The following is a 16,135-nucleotide window of genomic DNA, read 5'->3' on the forward strand; positions in this document are numbered from 1 at the left end:
GGGTCAATATATACTATCTTCTTTTCAATTATATACTTCAAAACATTAAGTATGTATGTTTATTGTAAGAAGGATATTCACTTTTCCTACCAATTAAAATCACAATATAATTCATCTTATTATTCAAAGGTTAGCTTTTCTGCATTCATTCTCATATGGTTGCTCCTTGTCCATCTTTGATATTGATACTGATAAAAACTGAGTGGAACAACACTACCATACAGCTAAAGCTACTTGCCAAAGGACTTGAGTTTTGTTTTTGTTTTTGTTTTCTGTTTCATAATTTTAACTTACTTTCATTTACCCCAAATAAGTTTTATCTCTTGCATAAAAAAATATTTTCATAGCAACAAATGTAACACATTGATAACAAAGTATTTTATATATTCCAAGTAACTGTCCTTTTCACATTTCAAAACACTATAAGAGTCTTGATTGAGGACAAAGCATTTCTTTCTCAACTTGAAGGAGAAACAGTATCTTCTGTACTTACATCCTGATTGGTCATCTCCCAGTAGGGTCTCTCTCCATAAGACACAACTTCCCACATTACAATTCCATAGCTCCAGACATCACTGGCAGAGGTGAACTTTCGAAAAGCTATTGCTTCTGGGGCAGTCCATCTGATTGGAATTTTGCCTCCCTAAAATTAAAAACACGTATATATATATATAAGTAATACACACACACACACACACACACACACACACACACACACACCACGCCACACAAAAATAATCCTGCATATTTTAAGAGTATCTAGGGATACTGTAGCTTCTTTGAGAAGACCTAGAAAGAGTTGTAACATTTTTAAGTGATTCTGTTTGACAGCAGGCAGCCTCTTTTCACGTCTCCCAGCTTGTGAGCACTTGTAGAATAACAACTAATTGGCTGTCGGGAAGGTTTCTGCTATATATTCTGTTTGACTCTTGCAAGGCATACAGGGCCTACATCTCAATTATAGTTCTCAGGATGGCAGCGCTTAGTAGTGGCAGGAGGCCCTCAAGCACATCAATGAGATGGACGCTTAGCTTTGTGAAAGTAAAGGACTAAAATACCCTGCATGCATTTTTTTAAAAGTACAGAATTATAAGAGGACCATCTCAGTTGTAAAGTGAAACCCTGGGATATTTAACAGTTAATAAGACAAGAATGAAAATATTACATGCTGAAAAATCATATGTCCGTCCCTCAACATTATTTTCTTTTTGTAAAGCTTGAAGTTTTCCTCCTTTATCTTAATGGCATACTTCTTTATTTGTTCAGTTAGAACGTTGAACCTAAGAAATCCTGTTGTTTCACTGAACTAATCACTGAACTAAGCTTGGAATACTCAGGGGAAAATAGTCACATTTTAAAATTATTTTTCTGCCTACTTGCTAACACATATTGAAAGAGAAGCAGAAATTTTCTTATAAAAGACTACTTAACACCTACCTCTTCTGTAGAAACATATAATTAAAAATTAGCAAACAAAACAATTCCATAAACAAGACAATTTCCATTAAAAAGCAAACTTTCAGCATTTTTGAGAAAATAATTTCATATCACAATTGAAATTTGAGAAGGAATAAAACTTAGGTTGAATATTTCTGCACACACACACACACACACACACACACACACACACACACACACACAGCCTGTAATATACTTGGATATTTTATGGAAATTGTTTTGCCTAATAAGTATATACAAAACACTACATCACACAAAGCTGGTTTTTTTTTTTTTTTTTTTTTTTTCACAAATTTACAAACACAGGCATATGGTCTCTTAAAACTTCCAGGATTGTGGAACATTGTAACAACATGCATGGCTGATGCTTTATAGCCATTTATTCCTTCATTGTTTCTGGTCAAATTAAATCTAGGAAACACCTCTTCAAAAAACAATCCCTGGTGGCACTCAGGGGAAGGACAGCAGGTTACCAAGAAGAGACTTGATACCCTATGAGCATATACAGGGGGAGGTAATCCCCCTCAGGAACAGTCATAGGGGAGGGGAATAATGGGAAAATGGGATGGAGGGAAGAATGGGAGGATACAAGGGATGGGATAAACATTGAGATGTAACAAGAATCAATTAATAAAAAAAAGGAAAAAAAACAATCAATCAAACAAACAAACAAACCAAAAGCAAAGCTGTGACACGCTTGTTTTATTTTGCTTCATTTTCACTTGTCTTTAGATTTATTTTTACCTTTACTTATGTATATGTATGTTTGTTTGTTTGTGTGTGGGGGGCTTGCAAATGACACAGATATCTGCAGAGATTCCCAGATCTCCTAGAGATAGAATCACAGGGCGTTTAAGCTTCTTGATATGTGTGCTGGGAACCTAATTCATATTCCTTGTAAGAGCAGTTTGTGCACTTAACAGTGCAGCCATCACTTCCGGTCCTTGAGTAGGTAAATGCCTCCTGAAACAAAATCATGCTTTGTAGCCCAGGCTGTCCTTGAATTTGTGGCTCCCAGAAATCCTCTTGTTTCAGTATCCTGAGTGTTGGCACTGGAGGAAAATTGTTATGTGCTGCAAAATGTGTTAAAGTACCTTTTTCCATATTGTACTTTATAGACTAGACTAAGCTTCACCACTGAATGCTCTTCTGTTCATTGGAACAATCTGTGTGCATCAGTAACTTTTGGAGTTCACTTATCTGATTATTTCTAATTACACATACATTCTACAAACTGTTTCCACACTCCACATAGAGAAGGAAGTCTTTAGAGTATCAGGATCTCTCACCAGCTGCTCTACCAGTTCTGCCACTTGACACTGTGTCAAGGGTCTAGGGAAAAGCTATTTTTAATTTCACTATGACACTCAGCCACCAAAACAGCAATAGACTTTCTATGACCTCCATCTTGCCTAGGCCAACTTTATTAATGCAGCTCTAACACCAGGAGAATTCTTAATTGACTTTTCATTTAATAAAAATAATGGCAGCTATAGTTAGGTGTGGAAGAAGAGAAAATACTGATCAAATAATTCATTGATTTAGTGAGATGACCTTTGGAATTCTTTTTTGCTTAAACAAATTACTCTTGCTTTTCATCAGTGTACAAATCCTCCAAAATCCATGTGCCACAAGTCCTAGTTGTAAAAATGAAACAAGGAGAATTTATAGTACATTAAAGGGTTTCTTACTGGCCATCAATTTTTACTGTAGAATTTAATAAGGAGAAAAGTAATGCATAGACTCTAATTTAAGAATTAGAGATGACATACTGAAAGAAAGTTAGTCATTTTGGGCAGTGAAAGAATATACAATAAGTCTCCATCTCTACAAATAATTTAGACATTGAGAGTATCCCAGCTGATAATACTGAAAATATTTAGATTTCCCCAAACATCTATTAACAGGTTCAATTTAAAAAAGTAAATAGTCTATCCACAAATTCCTTTTATAAAAATATCACTGTTTTCCTTGGCCAATTTTATGCCACATTATTTCAGGAAAGAATTCGTTTGCTGTAAGCTGTATATTTATGATAACTATTATACTGTGAGTAATAACCAACTTTCCATGTATGTAAGCTTAATAGTTCTCAGACTCTGTAAATCAAGAAGGGAGACATTTAAATAGTTCCAGAAAAATCAAACCTTTTAAAAGAAGTATAACTTGTTTTCCCCACATTATAAACTCTTGAGATGAGCTTACTTTTACGTTTATTTTATAATTGAGGACACAATAATAAGTTTCCCAGTAATACTATCTATATGTGTTTATGTGTGCATACCGCCATATGCATTCTTCATAAATATACAAAATAAACACACATATTTTTAATATAAGAAACTTTGTGTTTAACTCATCTGATACTATAAATATTTTATAAAACACATACACATACACATTATACCATTTATGAATTTAGAATTTCTTTTCTTGGCATTTGTCCTAGTTTGGGTTACTATTGCTGCAGTAAAACACCATAACTGATGCAGCTTGGGAAGGAAAGGGTTTACTGAGCTTTTGCTTCCATATCACTGTTCATCTACTTAAGTCAGAATAGAAACTCAAACAAGACAGGGACATGGATGCAGGAGCTGATGCAAAGGCCATGATGGGATGCTGCATACTGGCTTACTTCCCATAGTTTACTCACCTTACTTTCTTATAGAACCCAGATCCTCCAATCCAGGGATGATATAGCTATGAATGAGCTGTGCCTTTCCCAAAAGATTACTAATAAGAAACAAAATGCCCTACAGGCTTGCCTACAGCCCAATCTTATGGAGGTATTTCCTCAGTTGAGGCTCCATCCTCTCCAGTGACAATAGTTTATTTCAAGTTGACTTACAGTAGCATCACAGTATCTTTAAGAAAGATAAATGAGTTACTAAGACTTGGAGGTAAATATTTTCATTATCTAAGTTTAATATTTGAATTTGTAGAGTAGAATTGGATTTTCTATTTTCTCTAATGTTTTCTGTGTCTCCTCTTGACTGTTTTTGGAGAAATGCCCTTTTTGCTACTTCTTTTTACATCTTTAAAAATTAAATGCCTCTAGTCTGGTGTATGAGAAATGCATTCTGTTAGATCTTACCCTTGTGGTGTAGGCAGCCTCAGGATCATCTTCCAGTACCCTAGAAAGTCCAAAGTCAGACACTTTGCACACAAGGTTACTGTTGATTAAGATGTTTCTAGCAGCTAGATCTCTATGCACGTAGCCCATGTCAGAAAGGTACTTCATTCCTGCAGCGATGCCTCTCAGCATGCCAACAAGCTGAATCACAGTGAACTGCCCATCGTTTTTCTGCAAAGACAGTGCAGCATTAGGCTAGCAGTACGATTCACAGGAGGAAAATTTGGGAAAAGCCTTCTTTCAGCCTTCAAATTAATGTTAGCTCCTTTCAAAATGCAAATGTGATTTCTACTCAAGGAGAATGGAAAGCACTAGAAAGATAAACTTCCTGATCATGTGGATCTGGTCGAATGAAGTAAAGACTTTGAAAGTCCTTCAAAAATCTAATGGAGCGCGCGCGCGCACACACACACACACACACACACACACACACACACACGTGCAAATAGAGGCATTTCAGGAAGAGGATTTTAGTGGGAGAATGAAAAGGGATGAGATAGTGTAATACAAAGTCTAAAACACTAAAATTTATTATATACATATATGAAACCTTTAGTGAATATGAATGTTTTATGTTCTTAACATAGTTGTAGACCAAAATGTACCAAAGTATGTAACTATGTTAAAAGATGCTGAAGATATAATTTCTCTTATACAAACATATGTTCAAGGAGAAAGGCACTAGTATATTATACATTCTATAAAGAATTGTATGTAATGGAAATAAATTCAGGAGGAAGAAGTGAAAATAGCCTTAAACTTGCATAATGTGTTATTGGTAGTGTCTCTGCTTCATAATCAATACTAGGTATGAATATTAGCAAGTGATGATGGGTTGTTCATGAAACAATTCTTTATAGACTAGCTAGCTTTTGATAAGTATTTTACATGCAATCCTTAATTATTAATAAGCACAAATCAGAAATGTTTATAAAGAATAATATAAAGAAGAACACTAAAAACAATATATTATTATGTATTCTATTAAAGAGGCAAACATTTGGGGGTGTGACTTTGTAATATCTAAGATAGTATGTGACCCTATAATATCAAAAAGTACATGAAAACTTACATTGTGCAAACTTATGTTTTGTTCAATTGATTTGAATTAATTACCTCAAATTAATATTAGTTAAGTCATTAGTTTATTTCAATGCTTTGAGACAATGCCTTACTCTGTATCCTGGCTATCCTCCTTATGTAGATCATGCTGACTTCAAACTCACAAGGATCCATCTGCATCTATTTCAGAGTGTGGCCACTAAGAGTTTGCCACAGCACACTCAGTTGTGCTCAGCTCACATTTTGTGTTCATTAGTGCTTGAGATGGAGTGCACTAGTAATGTTAAATAATAATATCTTTTTCTAATGATAAAAGGAATAACTACGTATTTAAAACATTTTAAAATGGAATGTAAAGAAGAAAAAATTGGTCACTCATAGTTGCATTGTGTTAGTCCTTAATAATATTTGCTCTTAATTACCTCTTTATTTGGTATCGGTTGTTCCTTTAGTACTCATAAGTCAACATACCTTCTTTCCTCTGCATTCTGTTTTTAATAGCTCTAATCACATAATATGTATAATTTTGTAAGCTGTATTGTGTCCCCCCGTGTTACTGACTATTAAAAGCAGCTGGTATCATTTTTTTAAATTCCATCTTATCGCCCTTTTGTGCACTGTAGCTTCTTTATTCTCATACACCAGAGGTATTTTCCACCTAGTGCCAACCTTGGCTAACACTGAGTTCATTTTGTGGTAATTTAAAAGAAGCTATCTAGGTAAACATATTGGGGTAAAGGTAAAATGGCCTGAGGAAGTACAAGACTTTCTGCAGGGTGGGTGAGAGCAGAGATAATTACTGAGCACTGGAGAAGAAAATATCAACGTTTACTAGAAGTCTGTTGTTTTTGTCAAAGACACTAAATGTAATAAAGTTAAATGAACTTATAAAGCCTAACTAATAGCTCAAATCACATTGAATAAGGTAATGATGACAATTCTAAAAGACTGGAAAACCTGCAAATGCAGAGGGATAAACTGGCATTAGGGTGGTACCTTGATGCAGGCTGGAAATTAAAACAGAAATGTTACATAATAGAGAAACACTACATTAATCTCTCACAGGCTCCTTTCAAAGTTTTATAAAAATTTATAACAATTCTTTTCCCTTCAAAAACAACACCACTACAATGACTTTATAAACTTCCAGACTACAAGTTGCTCATAAATGAAAGTGTTACATTATATACACCAGCTATTTACAACTAAAGTGAGTTGTCAATATTTAAAACCGGGATATGTGGATTTAACTGTCTTACTCCTACAACCCAGAACACATGATTATATAGGCAATATTCTTAGGCTGATGACTTTTCCACCACACACACACACACACACATACACACACACACACACACACACACACACACTGATACTTAAAAAAATGAACAAACACTTCTGATGTCTGAGAATAAAGAAGCTACTCAGAGTCCTTTATAGCCTCCAGTTTGACATTTTCAATAATGATCTGCACGGATATTTTGGACATGTCTTTTCCAATGTCCATTGTCATGCAGACAGTGAAAGTAGAGTGCAACTTTATCACGTATTCCAGGACAGGGTACATAATGAAAGACAGAGAGAAAAGAATGTAAGAGTTGAAGAATGAGAAGAAGTGCTGTGAAAAACTGCCTTTTTGGACAGGACTTTGCAGCTGTGGTCACCTGCACAACATGGCATTACTCAATCTTCTATGAAGGACATGGGAGGGTCTCTACAAAGCCTTTCCTTCTCTGAGGCCATTGATGGTTGACTGGAAATGGAGCATGTTTTTCCCCAATGTGACAGCCTCTAGCAAGTTGCTCATGCTCTAGCAAGTAACTTGCCTCCTATGCTGATTAAAGCCACACTACACACACACACACACACACACACACACACACACACACACACACACAAACATGCACACGTGCACTCACACATGCATGCACGCTCGCTTGCACACATGCACACACACACAATTTCTCTCTTTCCCATATACACACATACCACACACACTGACATACACCATACACACACATACAAACTTACAACATACACACACTACACACACTCACACAATTACTCACATCCTCACCACACACATTCACATTCACACAAAAACACCAAACACAGGTGTGCAAACACACATATGACACAATCCCTTCATACACACACAGGACAGAATATTAGAGCAGAACTTTCTGGTAAGAAGAAAGGGAACTTGTGAGTGGGATGAGCTTAAGAGAACGCGATGGAGGTGAATATGATGAAAATATCGTAAACGAGTGTGAAACCGTCAGCATAAATAGAGACATGTCAAAAATCTGAGCATTTGATAGCTTTTCTTTACTGATATTCTTTTTCTTCTGTCTATCCTTTTTTTCTTCATTTTCTTTCTTCCTTACTTCTTTTTATGGCGTCTTTCCTCTTGTCATCTATACTTTCATTTTGTTTAAATTAAACATATTCTTAAATAAAGCTATGGGTGCATGTAATTGGAATTGTAAAAGTTTTCTGAAAAACATACCTTTCAAATACAAGTTCATTGAGGAGTATGATGATGTCGGCTAATTTATTTTGAATCTATTTACAACTTTACCATTAAAGTATGCCAATAAATAACAAAATTAAGGCAGACTCTTACCTTTAAAAATGTGTCTAAGGAGCCATTCTCCATATACTCTGTCACTATCATCACAGGTTTGCCTAGAAGACACAGAGTGATGTGAGGTGTGCTCAGAGAGTGTTACACTCTTGAATAAAAGTCTTATAAATTTTTTATAAAACATGTTTTGTTCTGTTTTTCCATATCCTTCACAACTCCTAGATCTTCCCACTATACAAAACTTTATTTTCGTTATCTCACTAACAAACCAAAACAACATTCTACCACTACCTACATCAACATCAACAGCAAAGACCTCACATAACTAGCAGATACACACCAGACATTTTAGCTCTTTCAATAGGTGGTTATGGCTGTGCATATGTGCACGCATATATTAATTTCTGTATTAAGTAAATTATCTTATGTATTAACATAAAAGCATTGCATATTGTATTAGGCTGAATGTGTGTGTTTGAAGATATTTGTGAACATGTATGCGAAAGTGCATGCCTTCATATCTGTGTAACATGGCTGCAACTCTGTCTTATCCCTTTGAGGCGGGGTTGTCCTACTTTGCTAATGGCTGCTGTGATAAAAGATTGACCCATACCAAGTTGCGCAAGACTTTATGTAGCTTTATACATCCTGATTACTCTTCAACATAGAGGGAATTCATGCCAAGAACTCAGTCAGGATCAGAGGCAGGAACTATGGAAAAAAGGTGCTTCAATGGCTTGCTCCCAGGCTCATACCCAGCTACCTTTTCCATGATTCCCAGAACTACTGCAAAGGAGTTTGCTGTCACACATCCATCAACAAGAAAGAAAAAGATGGACAGGCATGCCTATAAGCCAAAACTGATTGAGACATTTCCTCAATTGGAATTTCTTCCTCCCAGGTAACTCATCTCTGTGTCAAGTTGAGGAAAGCTAAGCCGTAGTAGAGTCTTTGAGTGAATGGGTTCGCTGGTACTCTCAGGAAACTTCTAGGGACTGCCTAAGCCTGTCCCATGACACTGGGGTTACCATCAAGCCACTGCAGCCATACCACATTCTTATTCTTGTATATTCCACACTCTTACTCACTGGGCCATCTCCTCAGCCCCAAGACATGATTTTTTAAAATGTGATTTTGGTTTACTTTCTGATAGCATTGAATCAGTGAGAAAACAGTTTGAAGTGACAAGTTTATACATTTTCCAAAATCAATACTGACTTATGTGGAAAAACAAAAAGAGTTCAAGTGAATTCAACTTCAGCAGAAATAATTACACAATATAGCAATAATCTCTGCCAAGCTACTTAGGAAATACTGTCTTTCTGACAGGTTTAAAATACTGGCATGTCTAACTGTCCTATTTCCTATGCATTCTCTGTATGCTTCTTTGTCCTACATTTTATATTTTTTTTTCCTAAGACTTTTTCCTTCATTTTATCCACCGCTGGTGTCATTTTTATCAAACCACTTTTCTTGATACCTGGCTCTAATTCTCCCAGGGATGTGAAGGCTGTTTTTGAAATCATCACTTCCAATTCTCCTACTTCCATGCGTAGTGTCCAGAGGCAGGCTGGGAATTCTCAACAGTGACTCTGACAACAAGATCCTAGGCTGTTGGCCTTTGCCATTACTAGAGGGTTTTATTATAGCTCTCAACTAGACTAGATTAAGGAATTCCTAGAAAAAAAAAAGAGTACTTTGGGTTTACTCCTCCTTTGCATGTATTTCAGAGATCGGCGCATGGCTATAATTAGGGAGATCAGCTCTCAGTGTGGGCTGGTACCAACAGAACAAACACAAAAGGAGTTATATTCCTTCCTCTAAGGGCTTACACTGACATTCATGTTGCTTTGGGAATCAGAACTCCAGACCCGATACTACCAACTCCCCCCAATGAATGCTGTGGTTCCTGGGGCAGACACTACCTTTTTTCTGACTCAGAGCTCTGATTTAAAAGGCAGTGTTCTATCTCTGTCCAGGGCTTTTAGCTTAAAAGTAGCATGCCATTCAAGTTCTCAGGAGCCAAAATTGCGTTACTTAGTTTTGTTGAGATTTGTTATCGATTTTATATAACAATCTGGAGAAGTTTGACTGATACATTCCCTACAATATGCACATGAACAAGTCAGTCATCATCTATGCCTGTTTTTCACCTACTACAATGATGTTAATCATGACATCTGTCTTTGAATCGTGAATTCTATGAAGCCCATTTTTATGCAAGAACTTAGTGTAGCTTTTACCACTTAAAAGTTTTTTTTCTATGAGTTGATTGGTATTATTTTATAGATTTAATAAACTCTTTATCTCTGAGTTAATAGTCTTGCTACATGCAAGTTGCCACCCACAATAAATCCTATCTTATCACCTGCAATGTGGCTATACAAAAATGAAAATGCATAACAAAAAACAAAAATAATTTCTGTATGATGAGACAATACCTAAAACATTGCTATCATTTTTAAAAATTCATAATAATTTCAAATTTAAAATACATAATATATTACTCTATAACAAATATACAGTACATAAAATTAAGCATTAATTTAACTTAAGTTAAGAAAAAGATCTCTGACAACAAAATTACTAAGTTTTTTATCCATTACTTACACTTTATATTTTATACATCTTATATTATTAATAGAAGTGAGTTTCATACAACTATGAATAGCATTGTCATTAACTTAATAATAGCCTCAAGATGAGCCTTTTCCTTAAGAAGTGATGAGTTCAGGTCATAGAATTAGACTTCGCATATTTAAACACACTATGTTATACAAAAGTGCAAAGTTAGGTATTGAAAATCTGACAATCACATATCATAAAATAATGTAGCAGGAAAAAATTCTTTATCTAATATCATTTAAATTTTACCATTTAGAATCGTAAGTTGGACACTTTAATTTCTCACTCAGATGATTATGTTCTCATGAAATACATTAGAGGCAATATTCTTATAATGGAGTGTACAGTGTATTACAAAGGTAAGAAATTTCCCTCATCTTCCTTAAAGCTACATATTTTCTTTGTTTAAGAAATCATTTGACATATATTCAGGAGGTAAAATGAGAGGAGGCTAACATTCACAAGGTGGTACATGATATCCCAGGCAGCTTGGGAGAATGGCAAAGTAGAAGGATCCAGAGGGTCCTAGAAACCTACAAGTAGAACATTATGATAGGCAGATTTGGGCCCAGGGGTCCCGCTCAAACTAAGGCACCAGCCAAGGACAATACAGGCAGTAAACTTTAAACCCCTAATCAGATCTAGCCAATGGTCAGAACATTCCCCACAGTTGAGTGGAGAGTGGGATATGACTTTCACATGTACTCTGGTGCCTCACATTTGACCATGTCTCCTGGAGGGGGAGACCTGGTGGCACTCAGAGGAAGGAGAGCAGGCTACCAAGAAGAGACTTGATACCCTATGAGCATATACAGGGGGAGGTCATCCCCCTCAGGAACAGTCATAGGGGAGGGGAATAATGGGAAAATGGGGGGGGGAGGGAGGAATGGGAGGACACAAGGGATGGGATAACCATTGAGATGTAACAAGAATAAATTAATAATAAAAAATTAAAAAAAAAAAGAATTGAACGAATTCGAAGGTGGACAAAACCTTGTGTTGGGTGATTAAATAAAGAAGAAGTGAGAGCAGAAATAAAGGACTATTGATTTACAAGTTGACTTCCAAGTCATAATAGTCAATGTTTATGAAAAAAGGATGTTGTCTGTGATGTGGGGAAAGAGAAAACTTTATACACTCTATGGAAATCATGATGGTACTCCTTCAAGAAACTAGTAACTGAACAACTAAATGATCAGTTATACCATTCAATTTGAAGGAGCCCTAGTCATATTAAAGAAACACTTTCTTGTACATTTATTTCTCTGTTGTTCATAATAGCTAGGAAAGAAAGTCAGTTTTGATTTACTCACCAAAGGACTGGTGAGTAAATAATATGTGATATAACAATGAAATTTCTTTCAGCTTTAAGCAAATATAAAATTGTGACATTTGCAGAAAAAAATGTGTGTAAATATAAATCATTTTAAATTGAACTGAACAAGCCAGACTCAGGAAGAGAAATCTATTTCCTCTCATACATGGTGGTGGTGGTGGTGGTGGTGGTGGTGGTGGTGGGTGTGTGTGTGTGTGTGTGTGTGTGTATGTGTAGCAAAGGGTGAGAAAGAAAAAAAGAGATCATAAGAAGGGATGAGTAGAAAGGGGACTGTGAGAGGTAAGGAAATTATTGAATATAAGTGAGGGAACAGAAAGGTAAAAAGAAATGGCACTGGACACTCAGTGACATGATAACAGAAGGGAAGCTACTAGGGGTAAAGGAACTATTAACAAGAGGAAGGCAGCAAGTGAGAAGGCCAGATAAGAACAAACATAAAAAATTTTAAAACCTATATATTTAAGTGGTTATTCCAGTATAACATGGAGAAACATACATCAGTATTGGATGCTTTTGTTCACCAATAACAGAACTGCTACTAATTTAAAATTTTGTAATGATGGTAATGGTTCAAAATAAAGGAAATCAGGAAAATATTAAATGAGAAAATTCTGCCTGTGTCTTAATCTGATACCTCATGGTCTATTTTTTAACCTTTATTTTTATGAATATGCTTTCCTTCAAGAATTCAAAATTCCCATGCCCCTCCAGGTCTGAATTACAAACTTCATGTCCACTAATGTCAGTGCTGGGTTCACACTTCACACCAGTGAAGCAGCTGTCATGTATATGTCATCTTTTTTTAAATCAGTGTTAACCAGGGTTGAAGCTCAATTCTCACCAAAAAGGAAAAGGAGAGGACCTTTAACATTAGCTTATTATTATACGACTTATCAGTGTTTGTGTAAATTGCATCTAATGTAGAGCTAAAAGAATATGCATTTACTCCCTCAAGGTAATCACTGAAGAAACTAGGGATCTCAAATTTCTGGTATCAACCAAAGTTTCCAGAAATCTCCCTTCATTAGCCTTTTTGTTTTAAATTCACTGAATCCATCCCTTCCCTTAAGGAAATCCATTCAGAGGGTTGAACTATTTCAAACAATTACGAGAACTGAATTCATGAAGATTTCTATGGAACACAGATGCTGTGGTAGCTCATAATCATGAGCAGACATCATGATGAACAAAGAAAAACACTGATCTATATCTCTACCTTATTTATCCCATGACTTTGTATTCATGGAGCTTCTCTCTGTATCTATGTAATGCAATTTCAGTTTCCTCTCTGCTTGTAATTTATTCTTTCTGCCTACCTTTGTGTATTTTACACTTACTACTAATGGTTACAAATTAGTAGTAATAATAAACACATTTATCCCTTAGCATCTGTCAAGAACTCGCATATACCAAGACTCGCATATACCCAAGTCTGTAGTAGCTTAGGTCCCTTCTATAAAACTGCACTATATTTACAAATAGCTATGAACATCCTGAATAATTTAACATTTTTTAGATTGCTTACCATACATAATATATTGTAAATGCTATGGGAATAGTTTTATTTGTAAAGAATTGATGGTAAGGGAAATGCATGAACCTGTATAAGAGAGAAGCAGCTCCCCACAAATCCAAACAATTGCCATCTGCAGCAGGTTGAATTCTCGGATATAAAACCTGCAGGGGGCCAGCCATGTTTACAACTGTTGAGCCAAGGTCGGTCGAGAGGGCAGGAATGAGACATGTGTCTTACAAAGAAGTGCCTCATTTTCTGAACATTTGTATCTTAAATTATAGCCCCAGGTAACCCAACTCAGAATTTGCATTGTCAAAAGAGCTCTATATACAGGGGACTGACGAACAATGAAATATACACATTTAGGAAAAGAAAGTGATTCTTTTCACATGGGACAGGTGTCTTGCCTATGTGATTTTTCAACTACTATTATCTAATTGTGCAAGTAAGATTAATTATATATGATAATGCAGGTTGGAATGTCAGAAAAAACAATGTAATTTGAGAAGTATGATAGGGACCTAAAACGCATTTCTAATTTCCAATGATGATGGCAAAGCAATTAAAACGCATGTCTGCAAACAAGTACAAGATTCTTTTGTTGATGAGAATAAGACACGTCAGGACCCATTCGATTATTTTTTTTATGCTTGAGTCATTTTAATGCTAATTACATTTATTTGGCTTATGTTTTGTCTCAGTTGCTGCTATCCAGCAAAAACGACATGGCAATAATTATCATGGCTTACTGTGACTGTTGTAAATTCAATAAAAGTGTATAAATCATTTTTCATTATCCATCTGGAAGAAGAGAAGTAATGTAGATCTGCCAATAAACTTGAAAGCATATTATCAAAAATCCATATAAAAAGAGCTCATTAAGCACATCAAGGCAGGACTTTAATCACAGAGGATACTCTACATTTTCTGTGTGTGTGTGTGTGTGTGTGTGTGTGTGTGTGTGTGTGTGTGTGTGTATTTCCTGAGGACCTACCCCAAGCAATCTACGCAGAAGAGGCCGACTATTGGTGAATCTGCCTTCATTATTGATGCTCATATGCCAGTTTATATTTTTAAATATATTGCTTGGTTATCTTTATGAGGCACCGCCTTTAACTTCTGCTAAAGTTCTATAGTCATGATATGACAGTTGGCTCCTCTCAGAGGAAGTGAGGTTCGGAAGCTTTATTACTACACCATTGATAGCCATTTAGAAAGGAAAGCTGGAAATATAGGAAATGTTCTGTTTCTTTTCAAACTATGATTTTGTAATTCTGAAATGTGTATTTCCAGACCAAAGTTTATGTGCTAATATAGACTTGGTACTCATGGCTGTCATACACTCTTCTGTACACATTTCCTCTCTTTCTTGAGGAGTTCAGTTTCTCCCCCTCAGAAACAGTCATAGGGGAGGAGAATGAGGGGAAAAGGGGAGGGAGGGAAGAATGGGAGGATACAAGGGATGGGATAACCATTGAGATGTAACAAGAATAAATTAATAATAAAAATTTAAAAAAAAGATTTCAAAACAACAACAACAAAAAAAGATATTCTGCGTCATGGGAGTGCCAGCCTTTTGTCCTGCAGGCATTGAGGCTTAAAGGTGAAGTGAAGATAAATGGCTTTGGTCCCATGGAGACAATCACAGTGAGGTACAATGAGAGCGCTAGTCAAAGTATAGAGGTGCTTTCAAAAAATCTGAATAAAATAGCATGAAAGGGCAAGATAATTACATGGAAATTCAGCAGAGACTCTATGGCAGCATGGGAATTCAGCAGCATATCCCCGAGTTAAGCGTGCATTGAAATAAAGCTGCTTTCTTTTTCGTACTGAAACACAGCAGAACAGCATTATTTGGTGAAGTTTGAGGGCAACTAGTGAGCAGACTTGGCTGTGAAATTGCCAAAGCGAAAAAGACTATATCTTGAAGGCTGTTGTAACAAAAATAGCTAAATATAAATAAGGGTCTAAGAATGACCATAGTCCCTATTGCTCAGACACAGGACTTGAAGGAATAATTCTGGATTTGACTAGAAAGCCTCCACCCTTAGGATTACATCTAAGGAGTCATGCAGAGGCCAAGGGGAAAAAAGCAGCTAAACTCTTTCAGCTCTAATGTCTACAAATGACAACAATACAAAATATTCCAATGTGTGCAATAATGGTACTTATGCATGTGGGGTTAATAAACATGCATAAAATTGGGTTTATTACCAATTCGTAAGGAATGAATCATTCCTGGCAATGTAAATTTAGTCAGCAACCCTGGTGAAGCCATGGACCTATCACTACTTTCTTAAACCAGTGTAATTTCTAAATATATTCTTAACACATTTATAGTTATATCCATAGTTCCGTGTTACTTTATTCCTTCACCAATGAAGATTTATTTTGTAGCTGACAGTTATCTTTAGAGAA

The 16,135-nt window shown here is 35.9% G+C and overlaps 1 protein-coding gene across 10 annotated transcripts in view; it reads right to left on the reverse strand.

Annotated features, from left to right (window-relative positions):
• Nucleotides 1-16,135, reverse strand: part of Epha5 (EPH receptor A5) — a 314,017-nt gene that overhangs the window by 21,487 nt on the left and 276,395 nt on the right. For all 10 annotated transcript variants that reach the window (XM_051170231.1, XM_051170230.1, XM_051170228.1 and 7 more), the window contains 3 exons: nucleotides 8,280-8,341; nucleotides 4,553-4,762; nucleotides 494-643 (listed from right to left, as the gene is read on the reverse strand). In XM_051170231.1, the coding sequence (XP_051026188.1) occupies nucleotides 494-643; nucleotides 4,553-4,762; nucleotides 8,280-8,341 (422 nt within the window). The remainder of the gene's footprint in view (nucleotides 1-493; nucleotides 644-4,552; nucleotides 4,763-8,279; nucleotides 8,342-16,135) is intronic.

The sequence above is a fragment of the Acomys russatus genome, chromosome 28 (genome assembly GCF_903995435.1).
Source record: "Acomys russatus chromosome 28, mAcoRus1.1, whole genome shotgun sequence".
Lineage (NCBI taxonomy): Eukaryota > Metazoa > Chordata > Mammalia > Rodentia > Muridae > Acomys > Acomys russatus.